Source organism: Abramis brama (genome assembly GCF_963993115.1).
Source record: "Abramis brama genome assembly, chromosome: 11".
In the NCBI taxonomy this organism is placed as follows: domain Eukaryota; kingdom Metazoa; phylum Chordata; class Actinopteri; order Cypriniformes; family Leuciscidae; genus Abramis; species Abramis brama.
In genome coordinates, this window is record NC_139973.1 from 3,406,047 (window position 1) to 3,424,539 (window position 18,493).

The 18,493-nt window shown below is 35.0% G+C and overlaps 2 protein-coding genes across 9 annotated transcripts in view; both read right to left on the bottom strand.

Annotated features, from left to right (window-relative positions):
• Nucleotides 1-662: 662 nt before the first annotated feature.
• Nucleotides 663-2,510, bottom strand: manbal (mannosidase beta like). The gene is made up of 3 exons (XM_084129582.1): nucleotides 2,391-2,510; nucleotides 2,043-2,200; nucleotides 663-1,112 (listed from the first exon to the last, which is right to left on the bottom strand). The coding sequence occupies exons 2-3, from the start codon at nucleotides 2,190-2,192 to the stop codon at nucleotides 999-1,001; spliced, it is 264 nt and encodes an 87-aa protein (XP_083985708.1). The 5' UTR covers nucleotides 2,193-2,200; nucleotides 2,391-2,510; the 3' UTR covers nucleotides 663-998.
• Nucleotides 2,511-4,046: 1,536 nt separating this feature from the next.
• The window catches only part of syt2b (synaptotagmin IIb), a 48,869-nt gene continuing 34,422 nt past the window's right edge, over nucleotides 4,047-18,493 (bottom strand). For 4 of the 8 annotated variants that reach the window (XM_084128688.1, XM_084128687.1, XM_084128690.1 and 1 more), the window contains 6 exons: nucleotides 14,938-15,060; nucleotides 12,027-12,194; nucleotides 9,486-9,653; nucleotides 8,581-8,698; nucleotides 8,356-8,489; nucleotides 4,047-7,496 (listed from right to left, as the gene is read on the bottom strand). In XM_084128688.1, coding sequence (XP_083984814.1) covers nucleotides 7,281-7,496; nucleotides 8,356-8,489; nucleotides 8,581-8,698; nucleotides 9,486-9,653; nucleotides 12,027-12,194; nucleotides 14,938-15,060 — 927 coding nt within the window. In that variant the 3' untranslated portion in view covers nucleotides 4,047-7,280. Of the gene's footprint in view, nucleotides 7,497-8,355; nucleotides 8,490-8,580; nucleotides 8,699-9,485; nucleotides 9,654-12,026; nucleotides 12,195-14,937; nucleotides 15,070-18,493 lie in introns of all 8 variants that reach the window. The other 4 variants (XM_084128684.1, XM_084128683.1, XM_084128686.1 and 1 more) reach the window with 1 other exon arrangement.

The window sequence follows — 18,493 nt, forward strand, 5'->3', positions numbered from 1 at the left end:
TTATTATTACTAATTAGTTAGTAGTTACTATTAGATATTCTAACACGACTGATGCTGTAATGATGCATATTTGTGTTCTTAATTTATGTGAGCATTATGAATGCTTTTCTGTAATATTTAAAATGCAAAACAGTTTTATATTTATGTTTCAAGAGCTCAAATCGGGGTGGATTCATGAAAATATTCTTAAGAAATAAGTCAGTTATCAAGTTCATTAGAGTTTTAAATGCAATTCTCAAATACTTCAGCATATAACAATATTTGTCCATTCATTAACCTCTTTTTAAGTAGCAAGCATCTCTTGATCATGATGATTATCGCTCATTTAAGAGATTTTATTAGCTAGATTATAAACATACAATCTAGTAGTAATGTATTATATATTGATATCATTATGATTATTACTTAATCCAACTAGGAACAATCCATTTATAATTTTAAAAACATAAGAGCATTCTTATGTATATTTGGGAATACAACATTTTAGATAATGTATATATAATCAATCTATAAAATATGTAATTAAAATAATTTTTTATAAAAGTTTTTTTGTAAATATCTTGTGTGCCATTTGAACATTACACCTGGATACTATTATTGAACATAATCACCACATTGTTGAACAATTATTGAATTATTGAACAATTATCACCACAGAAAGAAACGAGCAGAACAGAATCAGTTTATTCAGATGAAGGTACTTAAAATAACACTAAAGATTATTCAAAAACACTGATACATATATAATGTGTGAAAAAAACACAAAAAAACACACTGTTTTGAAGAATGTGGCAACATCCGAACTGAAATCAGATGTTATAATGTCTGAACTACACAATATCTCGTTGGATCCAGATCCTCTAATGCTGCTGTAAGTCAATCCATCATCCGTGAGTCGATCAGATCCACTGAATCCTCACACAAGGTTCCTGCTGCACCTTTAATGTTTCCCGCATTCATATTCACTCAGTCAGGCAGTATTTACACACACACACACACTATCTCTTCTTCTTGCTCTCCTTTTTCAGTTTCTGTCGGATTTGTTGAACGGGTCCCTTCGGCTTGCGGTTCTGCTCAGAGCTGCGGGTGTCGACCGGCTCCGACGGCTCCACCTAGACTCATGAAATACAGAAGAATAAATTCAGTTGAATTTTCAAACCCCTTATGGCAAGACACTAGAGCTGAACAGGTTGCACATTTTAATTAATGGATATCACCATACTTCCCCAGTTGATTAATCATTACTACATTAAGACAAATGTTCTGCTTTACAAGTTTTGCCTGTAGTGTCTTAACATAAAAAAAGTCATTTTTATTGTTACAATAAGTATTTTATAATGTCTACACGTAAATCTAAATAACAAACTTGTAAAAAGATGTATACCCGTGAGTAACACTTTGAAGCTGTAGTTTAAATTTCATGTTATTTTAATTTCTCGAGTTGATGGCAGCAATCTCCATTAAAATGAGAATTGTGGATCTTTTTTTTTAAAGTGAATTGTACATAAAATATATATATATATATATATATATATATATATATATATATATATATATATATATATATATATATATATATATATGTATATATATATATATATATGTATATATATGAAGAGTTCAGATGCAAAAGTCTCTAAGTGCCATCTGAAATTTTCTTCTAGAATGATCATTTTTATCAACCTCGTTTGTTTAAGTTCAGTAATTTCACTTAAATGGCAATTAATAGGTCATTTTAGAGGCTTTTGCATCTGAACTCTTCATATTTTAAAATGAAGCAATAAGCCCCTTGAAGTCGTGTTTTACAGTGGATTTAGAACAGCTAAGGGGCGTTGTTAGGCACGACGCGGGGCGTTGTTAGGCACGACGCGAGGCGGAGTAATACTAATGTAATGCGGTCACAGGTGTGTGTTTGTTGAGTAATTTACAACGGCTTCGAACACGGCTCAGCCAATCAGAATCAAGGACTGGAAGGAACTATCCGTTTTATAATGAAGATTTTGACATCACGACAAAACGGTATTTGTATAACTTGTCCGCACCTGTTCGTGGCTCTTGGGTGTGGGTATAATTACAGCTAAAATGCAGATGAGTTGAAAAATGGCCCCTAGAAATAATCCATAACGCAAGAGACTCTCGAAGAAAGTGGGTTCAGGAACCTCCGGGGGAGAAAGATCCAGATCTGCAGACATGATGCAGCCTGAGGATAAACACACGTTACTCAACAACACACTCACAAGAACATCGAGCATGGTATTACCATGGTACGTCTTCGTCAGACATCGAAAAACAAGTTAGGCAGTGTTAAACTGACACGTAAGTTACTGGAGTGCAGTGTTAAAATATCATACATCTATAAATCAAACACACACACAGAACAAACCAGTTACCTGTAGATATAAATCGTGTTATGGAAAATTGGGAATTACTAAAACAGCAGAATCCTTTGTTTGTTGTGAGATTTAAGATCCAGTGCTTTGTCTCGAATGCGTTTGAGTTTCTGTGTTCATTGAGCTTTACTGCCCCCTGCCGCACGGGAGGACACATCTCACTAACATGTTCAGCAGCAGATTGTCAGATACGGTGGGCTTTAATAATACACCTTATATTTTAATTCTGTATGATTTAAATTCAAAATAATTTTTTGTACATCGGTGCCGTTATTCATGTGTAAAGAATTGATCAGAGCACATCTGAAGAGGACGGGCTTTGTCACGTGGTAGCCGTTACTTTTCTCAGCACTGACAGGATTGACCAATCACAGTGAATCAACGTCACCAACTGTCACGGTCTGCTTTTGTTTTTATTTTATTTTATTACAGTCTATGGTTTTTATCACTGGACATGAATTATTTTAGTGTAATATATCTTGGATCAAAGCCTGGAAATTGTTTCCAAATAAGTTTTGTGTTAATAACAAAATTAAGGAAGTGTCTTATAAAATACTTCACAAAATGTATCCTGCTAAGCATGATTTGTAAAGATTTAAGCTTAATATTTCATATACATGTGACTTTTTGTGCATTATTTTGCATCTTGTTTCTTCACTGTATTTACTCAAGATTATTTTTGGAAAGATTCAGAAACCTTTAGCAATAGAACATTTGTGAATGATAGAAATGTGTGTCTTTGATGTGCTTTTTCTGTATTTAGATTTTTAATTTGGAATGTAAAGAACAACCGTTATTTGAAATACATATACATAAAAATAAGTGGGCTCAGTGCCAAATTTTTCACATTTTATAAATTACTTTATATGTAAATCTTTTGGAACAAACTAAAAACTTGTAATGCTTTGAAAGCACTGGAATTTAAGTTTTTCTTTTTTTCTTAATTTCCTGGCAGCTAAAGTTAATGTGATCATGTGAGTATGCAACAGGCCTACCTCTTGTTCTCACTGCATTGAGTAAAGTAAAAAAATAAATAAATATATATATATATATATATATATATATATATGCATGTGTGTGTGTGTGTATTATAATTATTATTATTGTATATAATTAACTTTATAAGTATTTTATATAATTTTCATACAGGTTTCAGTGACAGATTTTCATGTGCGTGTCAGGCATGAATCATTTGAAGATTTTTTTTTTGTGTGTGTGTGTGTGTGTGTGCATTTGATGGCACACAAGACAGGTTTTCATTGTCAAAATGGACACAGCTTAATATGACTAGAAATGACAATATTGTTCTGTTTAAAACTTGTATCTTGAATATCCCCCATTTCACAGACGAGGCTTAATCTAGTCCCAGACTAAAATGCACGTTTGAGCTGTTTTAACTGAAAGCAACTTGCACTAATATATCATTATTTAGTCTAAAAAATTAACATCAGTAATTATTTTCAAAGGCACCTTTATAAAAGCTACTTAAATGTCATAATTGAACTAAGGTCTTATTCTAAGCCGTCTGTGTGTCCTATAGAAACAAATCCCACAGTAGGCTATATGAATAGAAATATTTAACTAAATCGCCCATCGAAACCTACCGTCACGGCTGCATTCAAGGACTGACACACACACCACTGCAAACAAATACTATATATTTAAAAGATCTTTATTTCCTATGATTAACTAATCGTGGATAAATCTGCATGTAGATGTTCTATCGGTTGGTTTTCACATTGGTTGTACAGGATGACAAGAATAAGCTACACGAATCGCCAGAGGAAAGGCTTTCTTTTTCTTCACTGGCCCAAGTGTTCATTTGTAGAAGGGGAATTCAAAGCATGCCAAAGCATCCACGAAAGGAGTCGACAACACTGAACCTCCACACAGGACGAACGGAAAAGGAAAGGAAGGCGTCAGTTCTTTGGAAGAGTCTTTACACGATGATTCGGGGAGTGTTAGGAGATGTTAGTAAGCTGAGATGTTGGCAGTATTGCATTGGGAAGGTCTTTGTGACTATATGATCCCATATAAGAATGGGAACCTGTCTGAACACAGAGCGGGAAGGAAGGGGCCAGTCGACTGGCATCCACAGTGTCCCAGGGAAGACTGGGATTTTGTTGCTTGCACTGCAGAGGAACACCAGACCCCTGCAGTTTGATTCACGTCCACAGAAGAAACATTAAGACATTATTCTACATTGGTCCTAATGCAAAGTACAACACACAAGAAGCAGACAAATATTCCTAAGTAGCAGTTAGACAGTCCAAGGCTGTTCAACCAAAACAGAGAGTCGTATAAAAAAATGCAATTATTACACACAACAGACCGAACATTCAATGAAGGAACTGAAGGAGAATTCAATAAATATGAGAACAAAAACTATTTACGACACAGAATGGCCATTAAAAGACTATCTTTGATTATTAATTATCCATCTTGGCTTCTATATGTACTTTGATATAGACAAACAATCAGCTGCGCCTTCTAACATATAATTATGTCATTATGAATCCTATAAAACAATGTTAGGAAAATCAAGTGTAGTTATTCAGAAAATCATATGCAAACTCTGGTCTCAAAAATCCCAAAATTAAATGTACAAAAAAAAAAAAAGTTGAGCTGGTTGTTAACTGTACACACACACTGCATAATAAAGTCATGCCATTGTACATGTGGATCACAAATAATACGTCTCTTACTACGTTTTTGCAAGCAATTGTGAGAATATATGTTATTGAGAAAACATGAGGGCTTCACTTTCATACCTGCCAATATTCACACCTTGCTTATATTGTGAAGAATTACAAAACAAAACCCGTCTTTGAACAGACAGTTGCACTTCTGTGCTCTCACATCATTTTGGCTCAAATGCGTGAAGGTTATTATTATTGATTTCTGTTGAGGTGTTTGTTTTCATCCAGAAACGATGAGCTCTTGCGAGGGCCCATGCATATGGCTTCTAGTTTCAGAACGCGGTTTTACACACTGTACATTATCAGATGAACCTCGTTCAGGTCACGTTTCACACCCAAATCAAAAGAAAGAAATATTTCACTGGGAGAAAATGCAGCCTTTTTTTGATTTTTGCATTGGTATCATACAAATTAAGCACATTTCCCCATTAAATTATCATTATTTTAATGCAAAAAACACGTAGTGGCCCTTTAAAAAAAAGGCTTAATTTTCTTTACGCATTTGTTTCTTCTGATTTTGTGGTGAAACGTGACCTTGACATGTTTTTGTGAGATTCACCCTAACAAGACATTCCTGTAAATTCACAAACTGAACATTTTTATTTCTTATTTTCACATCAACAGGACAGAATAAACACAGTGACAAAATACATGTTGACTGGACAAGAAAAAGGAAATAAATGCAAATCAAGTCAAACTGACACCACAAGCATGAGTCTAACACTCACGTTACACACACCTCTTAGTTCAAAAGGTTTTTTTTTAATTTTAAAAACTCTATATTAATATATTCTTAAATGTCTTACACCCTTTCAGGGCGATTTCATAAAATGTGCATTCAGTGCATTATATCTTTCCTCTACATTTTATTATCAAAATGACAAATGCCACACATACACAATATAATTATGCTCTATCTTTAAAACATGCTTCTATGTACATCAATTTATAGGTCATGCTGTAGAAACCGATTTGATCAATGCATATATACACAAGCATCGCTGGGGATGGAGCTGGAGTCGAGTGGATCTGGATTGCTTTATTTTATATGTGGGTGAAGTTTACCACACGCCACTAACCATTCCTTTCCACTAAACACTTTGGCATCTCAGAGAGAGGAGTTTACTGAATGAGCTCGAGGCAGTGACGTCAACCAGGTATTCAAATACACAGAGATCATGAAAATCTCTCAAAGGAGTGCAAATTTCATTCGTATGATCCCAGGAAACATTCACAGCCAGCTTTAGTGAACACGAAGCCTGCCAGATTTATATATGAGAGATATGAACATCTGGATTTGGCACTGTAATCGCAGCGATACAGTAAAAGAGTGTGTCTATATCTTTACACTGACTATGTGTAAACATGCTTGACTAGTGTGGAATTTAACATTAATGTACAGTATATTGCAACATCTCATGAATTATTAGCCCATGTATTCCCATTTAATAATACAGTCCTATCTAACTGCACTATTACAAAACCACAGACCTGAATCTTCTTTCTTTTGGGAGACGTGTCTGATGATTCAACCGACCAAAATTTACCCGCTGACTATGTAAACAACTCTGTCTTACACTAGTTACTTCTCCTGGGATGCTTAACTGAACGTGATCATTGCTTTGTTAAATGTGCAAATGTGTGGATATTTGTAACATAAACTCAGCATTATTTGCACTTTTGCTCAGGCACAAAATTCCTTCCTGTTAATGAGATGAAATAAAAACCTCTTATTACATAAAATCCAGTTAACTAGCTGAAAATGTAGAATAATGTGACATGTTGAAGGGAAACTGCAAAAACAAAAACAAATATTTTTACGTTTACTGATCTTTTGTGCACTTTGAATTTGGACACAATCAGTGTATTTGACTGGGAAATTTAGACTGCAAGGTAGAAAACGCTGGGCAAAATATCATTCTTGCTGGCTACTTCTACTGCCATTTTGCTTCCATAATTTAAACGTTCTTTCTGACCAAACGCGTCTCATTTTTCCATTTCTCCTGCCTCGGTTTTCGCTATGTGGCGAACGTGATTTTGTTCATCTTTTCAAGTATATTCTTTAGAGTATTCAGTGTTTTTGGTGGTCGTTATGTGAAACAAACTGGCAGCGCGCGTACGGATGAGTGTGGGGTGTCATGCAGTGCTGGGTTGGTTAGTTAGTGGGTTAGTTAGGCTGAGATGTGAGAAGTTACTTCTTGGCATTCAGGGCGGCCAGAGCGCCGTCGATATCTTCCTCTGGTTGGAGTGGATGCCACTGGGCGATTGGGCGGCGCGGGTTGGCCAACATGTCGGACCAGTGTTTCAGCGCTGTGCTTTGGGCTTTGCTGCCGATGAAGATCTTCCCGATGGCATCGTTCTTGCCGATCTTGTCGTAGTCGAAGACCGTCACCACCACAATGATTTTCTAAAGTTGAAAAACAAATCATAAAATCATAATGTATTATATTTCAAAATATATTAAAAGTTTATGACTGTGAATTAAAACCTACATTTTTCATATTTCAAATATTAAAACATAAAATCAAAATTTACAATCAGATATTATATCCTAAAGTATATTAAAAATCTGTGAACCCAAACCCAATAAAACATTTTTTTTGTGATCATCTTTTTATTTCATTTTAGCACAAAATGTAAACTTCAATTTTGGTATATGCTAAATAACATACTTGCACATTCAGGAATATAATACAAAAAAAAACTATAAACAACTGAGAATTCCTGAAAAAAGGAAATAAAGTCTAACTTTTTAACTATTTTAATTTTTTTAAATATTAAAATAGAAATTATAATATATAATGACATACTATAATATTTTAATATATTAAACCTTTGTGACTATTCAAATCAAATTACCTATAAACATTCTTTTAAATATTAAATTATTAAATTATAATTTATAATAAAATTGAATATATTAAATGTTTGTGAAAATCTATAGACTTTTTTATTTTTTAAATAATATAATATAGTTTAATATAATATGATATGATATAATATTTTAATATATAAAAATATAGTTTATTCTGGTAGAAACTCGGTCTAACTGCATAAAAAATTAACTGCATATTAAATTATTAAATTATAATATATAATAAAATTGAATATATTAAATGTTTGTGACTGTGATTATTTTTCAAATGACTATTCAAATTTTTATTTTTTAAATAATATAATATAGTTTAATATAATATAATATAATAGTTTAATATATAAAATATAGTTTATTCTGGTAGAAACTCAGGTCTAACTGCATAATCTACCTGCATTTGCTCCAGAGGGATCTCAAAGCTGAAGGATTCATTGTAGTACGGGTTCAGTGTGTTCTTCTTCACTGTAGTCTTCTTCTTCTTCAGACGCTTTCCATTCTGCAATAGCTGGATCTTCACATACGGGTCTGCCAAAGGGAAAATGTCGAGTTAATTGCATCTAATATATGAAACATTTCTTGCTCAGGGAGCTGGAGACTAATATATCTCAGTTCTCACCAGACAAGCCGCCCACGTCCATCTTCTTCAGGTTCTTGGCCTCAAGGATACAAACGGTCAGTTTTCCCGCAGTAGGAACGTAACGCAGGGAGATGCAGATGTCACCAAGCTTCTCAGGCTGTGTGGAAAAGATGAGAGATCATCTACAAATGCATTTGAGGAGACCGATTTAACGCATCTGCAACACAACTGCTTACTTTCTTTTCAAATCTGGCTTGGACCAGTTAAAAACCGATGATCATAATATCAGATCATTTAAAGGGGTGGTTGAATATGATTTCACTTTTCTAACTTTGCAGATGTTGTTTATGCTCAAACAGCAACATTACACACTAACTAAAGTTAGAAAAGTGAAATCATATTCAACAGTTACAACGCTCAAAGTTCAAAGGGAGATATTTTCTTTTAAAGAAGTGACATCACCAACCCTAGAATTTACATAAACCCGCCCCCAGGAACACGATTTATAGATTATCAAGACAGAATATGCTAATCAATGACTAGAAGATAACTACACATAAGCTACATAAATTCATCAACTAATCATTCAGAAATGTCCTGTTGCTTCTACATGTTGTCACTTCTTCTTGAGTCTCTCCATCATTGTCTGAATCCGGTTTGAACATAAAAGGCTAAAAGTTGTTGAAATTTTCAGTGCATGTGTGTGTGAGTGCAAGCTGTTGAAGCTCCGCCCCCTGTGCCGGGAGCAGCAGCTCATTTGCATTTAAAGGGACAGACACAAAACAGTGTGTTTTTGCTCACCCTCAAAAAGTGACAATTTTAACATGCTATATAAAAATATCTGTGCGGTATTTTGAGCTAAAACTTCACACACACTCTGAGGACATCAGAGACTTATTTTACATCTTGTGAAAAGGGCATTATACCACCCCTTTAATACTCACCTCCTCTTTCTCAGCGTTTTCCAGGTCTCTCCACTCTTCAATCGGCTGACCCAGATCCAGAGTGTTCATGGGTAGTTTCACCTCACCAATGATGTCGTGTTTGGAGAAGCGGTCATAGTCGTACACACACATGACCAGTGTCTTCCCACCCAGCTCCTCGTACGGCATCTAACGTGGAAACCATTGAGAAGAATTGACATAAACAGATTTCAAACCGAGTGATAAATCTGAGTGTAGAACAAAATGTCCTTTGATTTTTGTTATATAAAGGAGATGTAAACTGTTCTGCCACAGATAGACAGATAGAAAGAAAGGTATATATAGAGAGAGAGAATCAAATAGTATATCTTAAAATATATTTTAGAATTTTATTATTTATATTCTTATAAAATATATTAAAAGTCAAAGTCTAAGCCTATAAACATAATGTATGATTAAATTGTATAATATATTAATATATATTATGAGTTTGTGACTGTGAATTAAAGCCTGCTTTTTCATTTTTAAACTATTAAAATATAAAATCATAATAAATAATCTATTATTATTATTATTAAAAACAAGCGACTTTGTGAATCCAAACCCATACACATATATATGTAATCACATAGTATAATATCTTAAAATATATTAAAACTTTGTGACTATGCCAATCAAACCAATAAAAATGTGGTAACACTTTATTTTACAGCGTCCATGTTACATATGTTACATGTACTTACAATAGTATTAACAGTTAATTATGCATAATTACATGCAACTAACCCTCAACCAAACCCTAATTCTACCCTAACTCTATAGTAAGTACATGCACTTACTTAATATTACTCAGTACTTAAATATATAATTACAATGTAACAATGACACCGTAAAATAAAGTGTAACCAAAAATGTTTATATATATTAGATATTTATATCTATATATGTATATAATATATGTTTATATTATATATATTTATAATATATAATCAAATAGTATAATATATTAAAATATATTATAGAATATATTAAAATGTAAACAAAGCCTAATACCCTTTTTTTAAAACATATATATATTTACAGACCCTTTCCAAAAAATTAGAATATCATGGAAAAGATTATTTGTTTCCATAATTCCATTCAAAACATTAAACTGCCATAGATTATAGATTCAGGGCCCACAACTTAAACGATTTCAAGTATTTAGTTGTTTATTTATACATAATTTGGGCTTCCAGCTCATAAAACCCACGAAAACAGGATTTCAAAAAATTTGAATATTACATGAAATCACACAGTAATTACACAGTGATACCATGGTCATTGAACCAGGTTTTGGTTCTTTTGGCAGTGTGGGCAGGTGCAAATCCTGCTGGGAAATGAAGTCAGCATCTCCATAAAGCTTGTCTGCTGAAGGAAGCATGAAGTTCTCTGGAAATGTCCTGGTAGACGGCTGCGTTGAGTGGACAGCACAGTGGACCAACACCAGCCGATGACATGGCTCCCCAAACCAACACAGACTGTGGAAACTTCACACTGGACTTCAAGCATCTTGGATTGTGTGCCTCTCCATTCTTCCTCCAGACTCTGGGACCTTGGTTTCCAAATGAGATGCAAAATTTGAGGACTTTGGTCCACTGTGCTTTATTAAATCCAGAGTCAACGCAGCCGTCTACCAGGACATTTCCAGAGCACTTCATGCTTCCTTCATTTCCCAGCAGGATTTGCACCTGCCCACACTGCCAAAAGAACCAAAACCTGCTTCAATGACCATGGTATCACTGTGTAATTACTGTGATTTCATGTAATATTCAAATTTTTTGAAATCCTGTTTTCGTGGGTTTTATGAGCTGGAAGCCCAAATTATGTACAAATAAACAACTAAATACTTGAAATCGTTTAAGTTGTGGGCCCTGAATCTATAATCTATGGAAGTTTAACGTTTTGAATGGAATTATGGAAATAAATAAACTTTTCCATGATATTCTAATTTTTTGGAAAGGATCTGTATATATTTGCATTTAAAGTTCATTTTTCTAATTATCTGTGAAAAATAACTACTCGAAAAAAGCTCCTCCTCACTTGGCTTTGTTTTCTCGCTCGTACCGTTACGGCCGATCCATTTTTAGAAACACAGTCATCCGTTCTCACTGTAAGGCAGGGGCTTTAAAGATGGCCAATTGTTCCTGTCCTAGATCAGTTTTCTCAGCGTGAGAGACTGTTAGACTCTAGCGGTGACCACCAGAGGATCCGCGGCCCCTCCGGAGCTCATTACCGAAACTAAAGCTCATTCGGGAACAGCTGGAAGCTTTAGGACCAAAACGCTGGTGTTGCAGAAAACTGCCAATGAACACTAATGACACACCAGCATCACCGGAGGCAAATCACTACTTCTGCTTTACTCCATATATGTTAGGCAAGTTAGTTTTATTATAGTTTTATTATATATTACTTGATTAATTAGAACATATGCTGTCTTTTAGGATGATATTACACATCAATATTTGACCAACACAATAATTGACATCACAATGAGTCGTTTAAAAATGGTGAACAGCTTACCTTGAAGACAAAGGTTTCATTGAACACTGGGTTGAGGGTCTTTTTGTGCACCTTGGTGTCAAACTTTTTCTTCTTATCTGGTAGGATGAACACTTTAACGTAAGGATCGGATGTTCCGCCAGAGTCCATGGAAATCAGGTCGGCACACTGCAAGATTCCCACTGTCAGCTGTGGATAAAAACGTAGTGGGAAAAATAGAAGCAAGAGATTTAATACATGAAAAGAATTTCTTGTTAAATAATATAGAATCCCAAATGAGATCTCTTTAATATATCAATGAGATTAAATGAAGAGCAAATAGAAATTTTCTTAAGGAATTTATAACACAATTTTCCTTTGGGATGAGCTCACTCTGAAAGGGCTGTGAAATGTCCGTCACAGGCTTTATGCATACCTTTAAATTGAATTATACACTGAAAGTATTATTCAGAAATACACTACCATTCAAAAGAAATCTATACTTCTATTCAGCAAGGATGCTGATCAAAATTTACATTAAAGAGATTTATAATGTTACAAATACTCTATTTCTATTTGACACAAATAATTATTTCTATTCATCAAAGAATTTTCCACAAAAATATGAAGCAGCACAACTGTTTTCAACATTATTAATAATCATAAATGTTTCTTGAGCAGCAAATCATCATATCAGAATGATTTCTGAAGGATCATGTGACACTGAAGACTGGAGTAATGATGCTGAAATTCAGCTTTGATCACAGGAATAAACTACACTTTACTATATATTCACATAGAAAACAGATATTTTAAATTACAATTGTTTTTACCGTATTTTTGATCAAACTTGTGTACAATAGTGTACGGTACATGTAATTTTCATGAACTCCACTCTGCTGTTCCAGTGTAATGATACTCTAGCAATATCCAGGGACTTCATGCATATTAAAATTGAATCTGACTGCATTAAGAAACATAATAAAAATAACAGTTCACAGTCATTAATGTTTGTTTAAACTCATTTAGGAAGTCCGGCTACAGCTGTGACTCAGCAGATCCTGGTAAACACTGTCATTAGGAAAAGATACAGCACTGCATGAGCGCAAACTTTCTCCAAGATCATCCCACGGGGAACTTTTAAAAGATGTTTTAGTTAGAGGAATAGTTCACCCCCGCCAAAAACGAAGAAGTCTCACGTTGTTCCAAACACAAGCACGCTGTTATTTATTCTGAGCCTCACAAAACCAGAAATCTTCACACAAGCTCTTTTCATAAATAACGACTGAATTTAAATTTTTAGGGTGAACTATTTCTTTAATTGTTTTTAATTACTTCCGAACTTAAAGGGGTGGTTGATTGTGATTTCACTTTTTTCATTTTAAATAGTGTGTAATGTTGCTGTTGGTGCATGAACATTATCTGCAAAGTTGCTGCGCTGAAAGTTCAACGTAAGCAGAGATATCGTCTTTTAAAAATCAGGAAGTTTAATGCCTACAAAAACGACTCGAATGGGACTACAACGAGGTACTTCCCGGGTTTTATACGTAGCTAACCCATGCAAAAAAGGGGGCATGGCCATATTTCTGCGGCTTTGTCGAAGAGGAAGAGTTATAGTGGAGAGCTGTAGCCATGCTGTCGAAAGTGTGTTATTTTCACCCAGCTGCCAGGTCTTCTGTGTTCGGGCTTCATACGGACGCTGTAGTTCGTCAACAATGGCTAAAATTTATGTTTGATTATGTTCCTGAAAACTTCAATCGTAATAGCTCTCTGTGCTGCGCATTTTACGGAAGACAGCTTCCAGAATCTCCACGAATTCAATGCCGGATTCAACAAGAAACTGTTACTAAAACATGAAGCAGTTCCAACTTTACAACCAGAGACAGCAGTTGGGCCACAACCTGTAAGTAAGACTTAATAATTTTAAATGTATTTGCATGTATAATTTCAGACGTAATGTTTTAGTTTTATCAAGGACGTAAACAAATGCCAGCGCTGGCTAGTAGCCACTTACACACGTACAAACGCGTACAAACATTTTGGACCTGAATTTGTAATTATGTACTAATTTTGTAAATGTATTTTCCATGTATATTTTATGACGATCGATTTGATCAAGAACGTAAACCAATGCCAACGCTGTTTGTTTATAGCCAGTTAGTTCGATGCTATTTTGTGTGTATAAGACAAACGTGTATAAAGTTTAAAAAAATATATGTAGCCTAATCGCAACAGCAAACTTCAGCTGCTGAAGTTAAAACAATAACTTTAAAAAACGGTATTACTCAGTCATTTATTCAGTTATATTAAATGTTTAATCAGGAGAAAACCGTATCTCAAAAGCTAACAAGCAGCAGTATTTTCAAGTAACAGCATATCGAAATACATATATAATAGTAGATTAGAATAGAATAATAATAATAAAAAATGTACCATTCAGAAACGTTTTGTAAGAGCCGTGTTTTCGGAGGTTGCTTGACTCTCTTCATTGCCGCTTTCTGGGTCTGATATTTACATTTGACCGGAGCACATGCAACTTTCGCCCGTAAAGGTAATGGGCGTGAAGTTTCCGAACAACATGCACTACCCAGTTTAGCCAATTACAACACACCGGCCCAACTAACCAATCTGAGCCCATTGCCTGTTTCCGAGGGAGTGTTTTCATAGAATCAGGAAGTCAACCGGTCGTTCAAATGACAGAGGAGAAAGCGGCTTACAATAAAGGTGAAATTTATGAAAAATAAGACTTAAAAAAAAAAAAAAAACCGAAGACATGTTATATTGCACCCCATAAACACAACCATGCAAAGAAAAAAAGCAGTAAACCACCCCTTTAATCATATAATTGTATCCAAATGCATCATGATGTCATGATGTCAATGTGTCATTAACAAAGAGGATAACATTTTAATCATATTCCAGCATATAATAATCATTAATGCGACATCCTAACCTTGTTATCATTGAAGTCATAATCCAGAGAGTACTGAAGCTTTCCAAGTTTCTCCACTTCTTTTTCCTCTTCCTCTTTCTCCTCCTCTGTCAAACCAGTTTCTCCTTCTTCATCATCATCATCCTGGTTTTTCTGTGGGGTAAACGGTAAATTGTTAAAGTAAGTTGTTATCTGGGTTGAAAGTAAGTGTGGTTCCTGTCTATAAGCATGCCACAAGCTCAGGGCCCGGTCAGTTGCAGTAAAGGCTGGAGAGATGCTTCTATCTGGCCCGTCCTGCTGGTTATCTGCCATAGCCGACTATAGGAGTAATGCTGTCATTCAGGGCTGGATGTTGCAAATGACTCGAGTTCACAATTTTAATTGGTGACACTTTTTTTTCTGTTTGCTTATCTTGAGAAGCAATGTTATTTTCTAGAGCTTAACTTCTTCCATAATAAAATTACATTTTGACTGTCTATTCAAATTAGGTCTTTGGAAGTACTAGAAAACAATGAGAAGGAGCTTTATTGATATGCATAATTCAGTGTGCAAGCATTTTCTCATCATCAGCATGATAAATTTAACAGTTCATCAGTGATACTCCAGGGAATAAGCGATGAACAGCAAATGTTTAAAGAAGAACAGACTCCTTTGTGCTATTCTCGGCATATGAAATGCTGACATGTCGTTCTTGTGTATTTTTGAACATCATCCAAACTGCAGGAAGAGAAAAAAAATCTATAATGTGTGCAGGACTAATTTTTTCATTTCCACAAATAGGTCATAATTGGCCCCAAAAATGTATTTGGACACTAAGCCACACTTCATTAGATCAAGGGTGTTAAATACACTACCTATATCAATCTATACACCATTTAAATGATATTTCAACATATCAAATAAAGTGCGTCTCAAATGCCACTTGGTTTGATATTTTGTTATCTAATGCGATGACATTCCGACATTGTTGAGTGTGGCTGAAGTGTTTAAATATTTTTTGGGGTCACTTTATGTGAAGATGCTGCATAACAGAATTATTATGTTATATGCATAATGTGTGACATTGTGATAATTTGGGGCTCAAACGTTTAACTTAATTTAAAAGCAAAAAACCTAAATCTTCCATTAGGACATAAGTAAACTGATTAAAGATGTTTTAATGTGCCACCAAACAAAAATTGTCACTCTCAAGTCAGTTCCTAACCATATCCATATAGCAACAAATTAAAGGGCAAAGCAGAATATGTGCTAATTGATCATATGTTTTGAAAAATCATCATTTATTTTTATTACATTAACTTGAACTGATTATATGATCATAGAACAAGAGCTTATATGATAAGCACAAAACATTTTTTTTTCTTTTTATAGCTCTAGATATTTTAAGGTTTACTGCTATCAGGACTTCCAGTGCAGTTAAAACAGCCATGCCCTTTAAACACATGCATTCATAGTGAGATTCGTGGGACGTCTCTTGCTAACTCAAAACATCTTGCCAGTATTAGTGGGTTAATAATCTCTTATTCCATTCACACCTCCTACACATTTATGTCTCTTTGTTATTGTATTATCATTCTTTTTTGGTCTACTTAAGTGGGGATTTCATTCGCATTGTAACTTTCCTTTGTTTTTAATTGTATTCTTTTCAAGCAGCAGGTACAAAAGGCTTAAAACAAGGAAGTTACAACAACAGCCATTCCATCCAATCCCACCCACGCGGTGCTAGCACTCAGCGAAACAGCTGTGCCGTTCATCCGTACACCTACCGTAGCGCCGACGCCATGAGCGTCAAGAAATGCGGCGCATTAGACACATAGCGGGAGGAAGGAGAGCAGAGAGAGAGGGAGAGGTTGAACTCACAACACACCAAAAAACAGAACGAAAGACAGTCAAGACAGTAAAAAACACCAAGAGAACCATTTGGAGAAATGACACTGTGATGTTTAAGACATCTGTATGAATAAAGGCTTGACACAGTTTGGCAAATGATTTAAGGATCATATCATCAAATGAGTGTCTTTTCTGTAAGGTTGTAGATGTATATTTTATCAGACCAAAAATGTCTTATTAAATTGCACTATACCATCTTATCATATTTTATATGCAGAGATGCATCCTTGTGTGAAAATTAAAGGTGGGGATTTTGCAGTGACACTTTTTGTCAATTACATTGTTGTGCCAGTAGGTGGTGGAAATTGATTTAGTTTTATAAATTAGTCATTGATTCCTTCACATTCACCGATTCGTGCAAAAGTACTGATTCATTCAGCGACAAATACTTGATACATTCAGCAACTGGCTGCATCCGAAATCACATACTTCACTACATGTATGTGACAAAAGAAGCATGTCCGAATTCACGGTACTCATAAAAGAGGAGGCTAAAAGTACCCGGATGACCTACTACTTCCGGCGAGATTCTGAAGTGTGCATATGATGGACACTTTACTATCCCATGAGGCCACAGGAGAGGGCTTGTGAATGGAAGTAAAGCAAGGCGAATATGTAGCATGTCCAAGATTACATAAAACATTATTTTTAGCGGTCGCAAAGTAATTACTCACTCAACTGTTTTTATGACTGAGTCACTGAATCATTCGCTCAACTGATCCATTCAGCAACAATTTCTTTGTTTTTTCTTTTTGAACGACTTGTTGAATCATTTGAAAGGCAACCCTGGAACTGGTTTAAATTACAAGTTGCAATCATTTTTGCTCAAAGTAACTGATAATATTATATATAAGTTACTCAATATTAATTTACTGTACTATTAAATGAAGTTCAAAACGTAGGTTTGGGAGGAGCCTAAACATTCAGTCCTGTCAATCATCATTACGAGCATACTATATAAGCAGCAGACACCACGTCATCTCCTCGCCTAGCCTGGTCCTACCAGACTCCCGTACATTTCATTTATACAGAGAGTCTGGCCACTCTCCATTGACAAGCGTTAACTTCCTTGAAGGTGGGTACTCTGTTGAAGTTTAAAACTATTGGATCTGCCATAGAGACAGAGCGCAACGCGTCATAATCTGAAGACCACGCCCACCGGGGGGGAAAACAATCCAACCGTCTCCATTGACTTTGCACTGCGAGAGGCTGCCTCCTTGTCATTTATGACTTATAACAAAAGACAGAAAAATGCCTAAAAGCTGCTGTGTGACAAGGTGTACAGCAAACAAGCTAAAAAACCCAGAAATACATTTTTAGAAGCTTCCGAACCGTAAAAGCCAGCCTTTAAGGAGACAAAAGTGGATACAGGCAATAAGACGTGAAGCATCAGCAGGAAGAATGGGTAAATTGTGGGATCCTGACACTCAGTATGTCTACTTGTGCAGTAAACATTTTGTCACTGGTAAGTCAAATATCCAAATGTCAGTTTTATATATTATATTGATATAATATATCTCAATTGATCCACTTTTATGTCCTGAAACAACCGTTTTTTTGGGGTCGACAGCTTATAAAAATGTATTTCTGGGTTTTTTAGCTTGTTAGCAGTACACCTTGTCACACAGCAGCTTTTCGACATTGTTTTGTTTTTTGTTATAAGTCATAAATGACAAGGAGGCAGCCT

Excerpts from the sequence above, each read along its gene's own strand:
- manbal (XM_084129582.1), bottom strand. The coding sequence starts at position 2,192 with ATGTCTGCAGATCTGGATCTTTCTCCCCCGGAGGTTCCTGAACCCACT. Across the intron at positions 1,113-2,042 it reads CACCCAAGAGCCACGAACAG|GTGGAGCCGTCGGAGCCGGT; the intron begins GTGCGGACAAGT and ends TCATGAGTCTAG.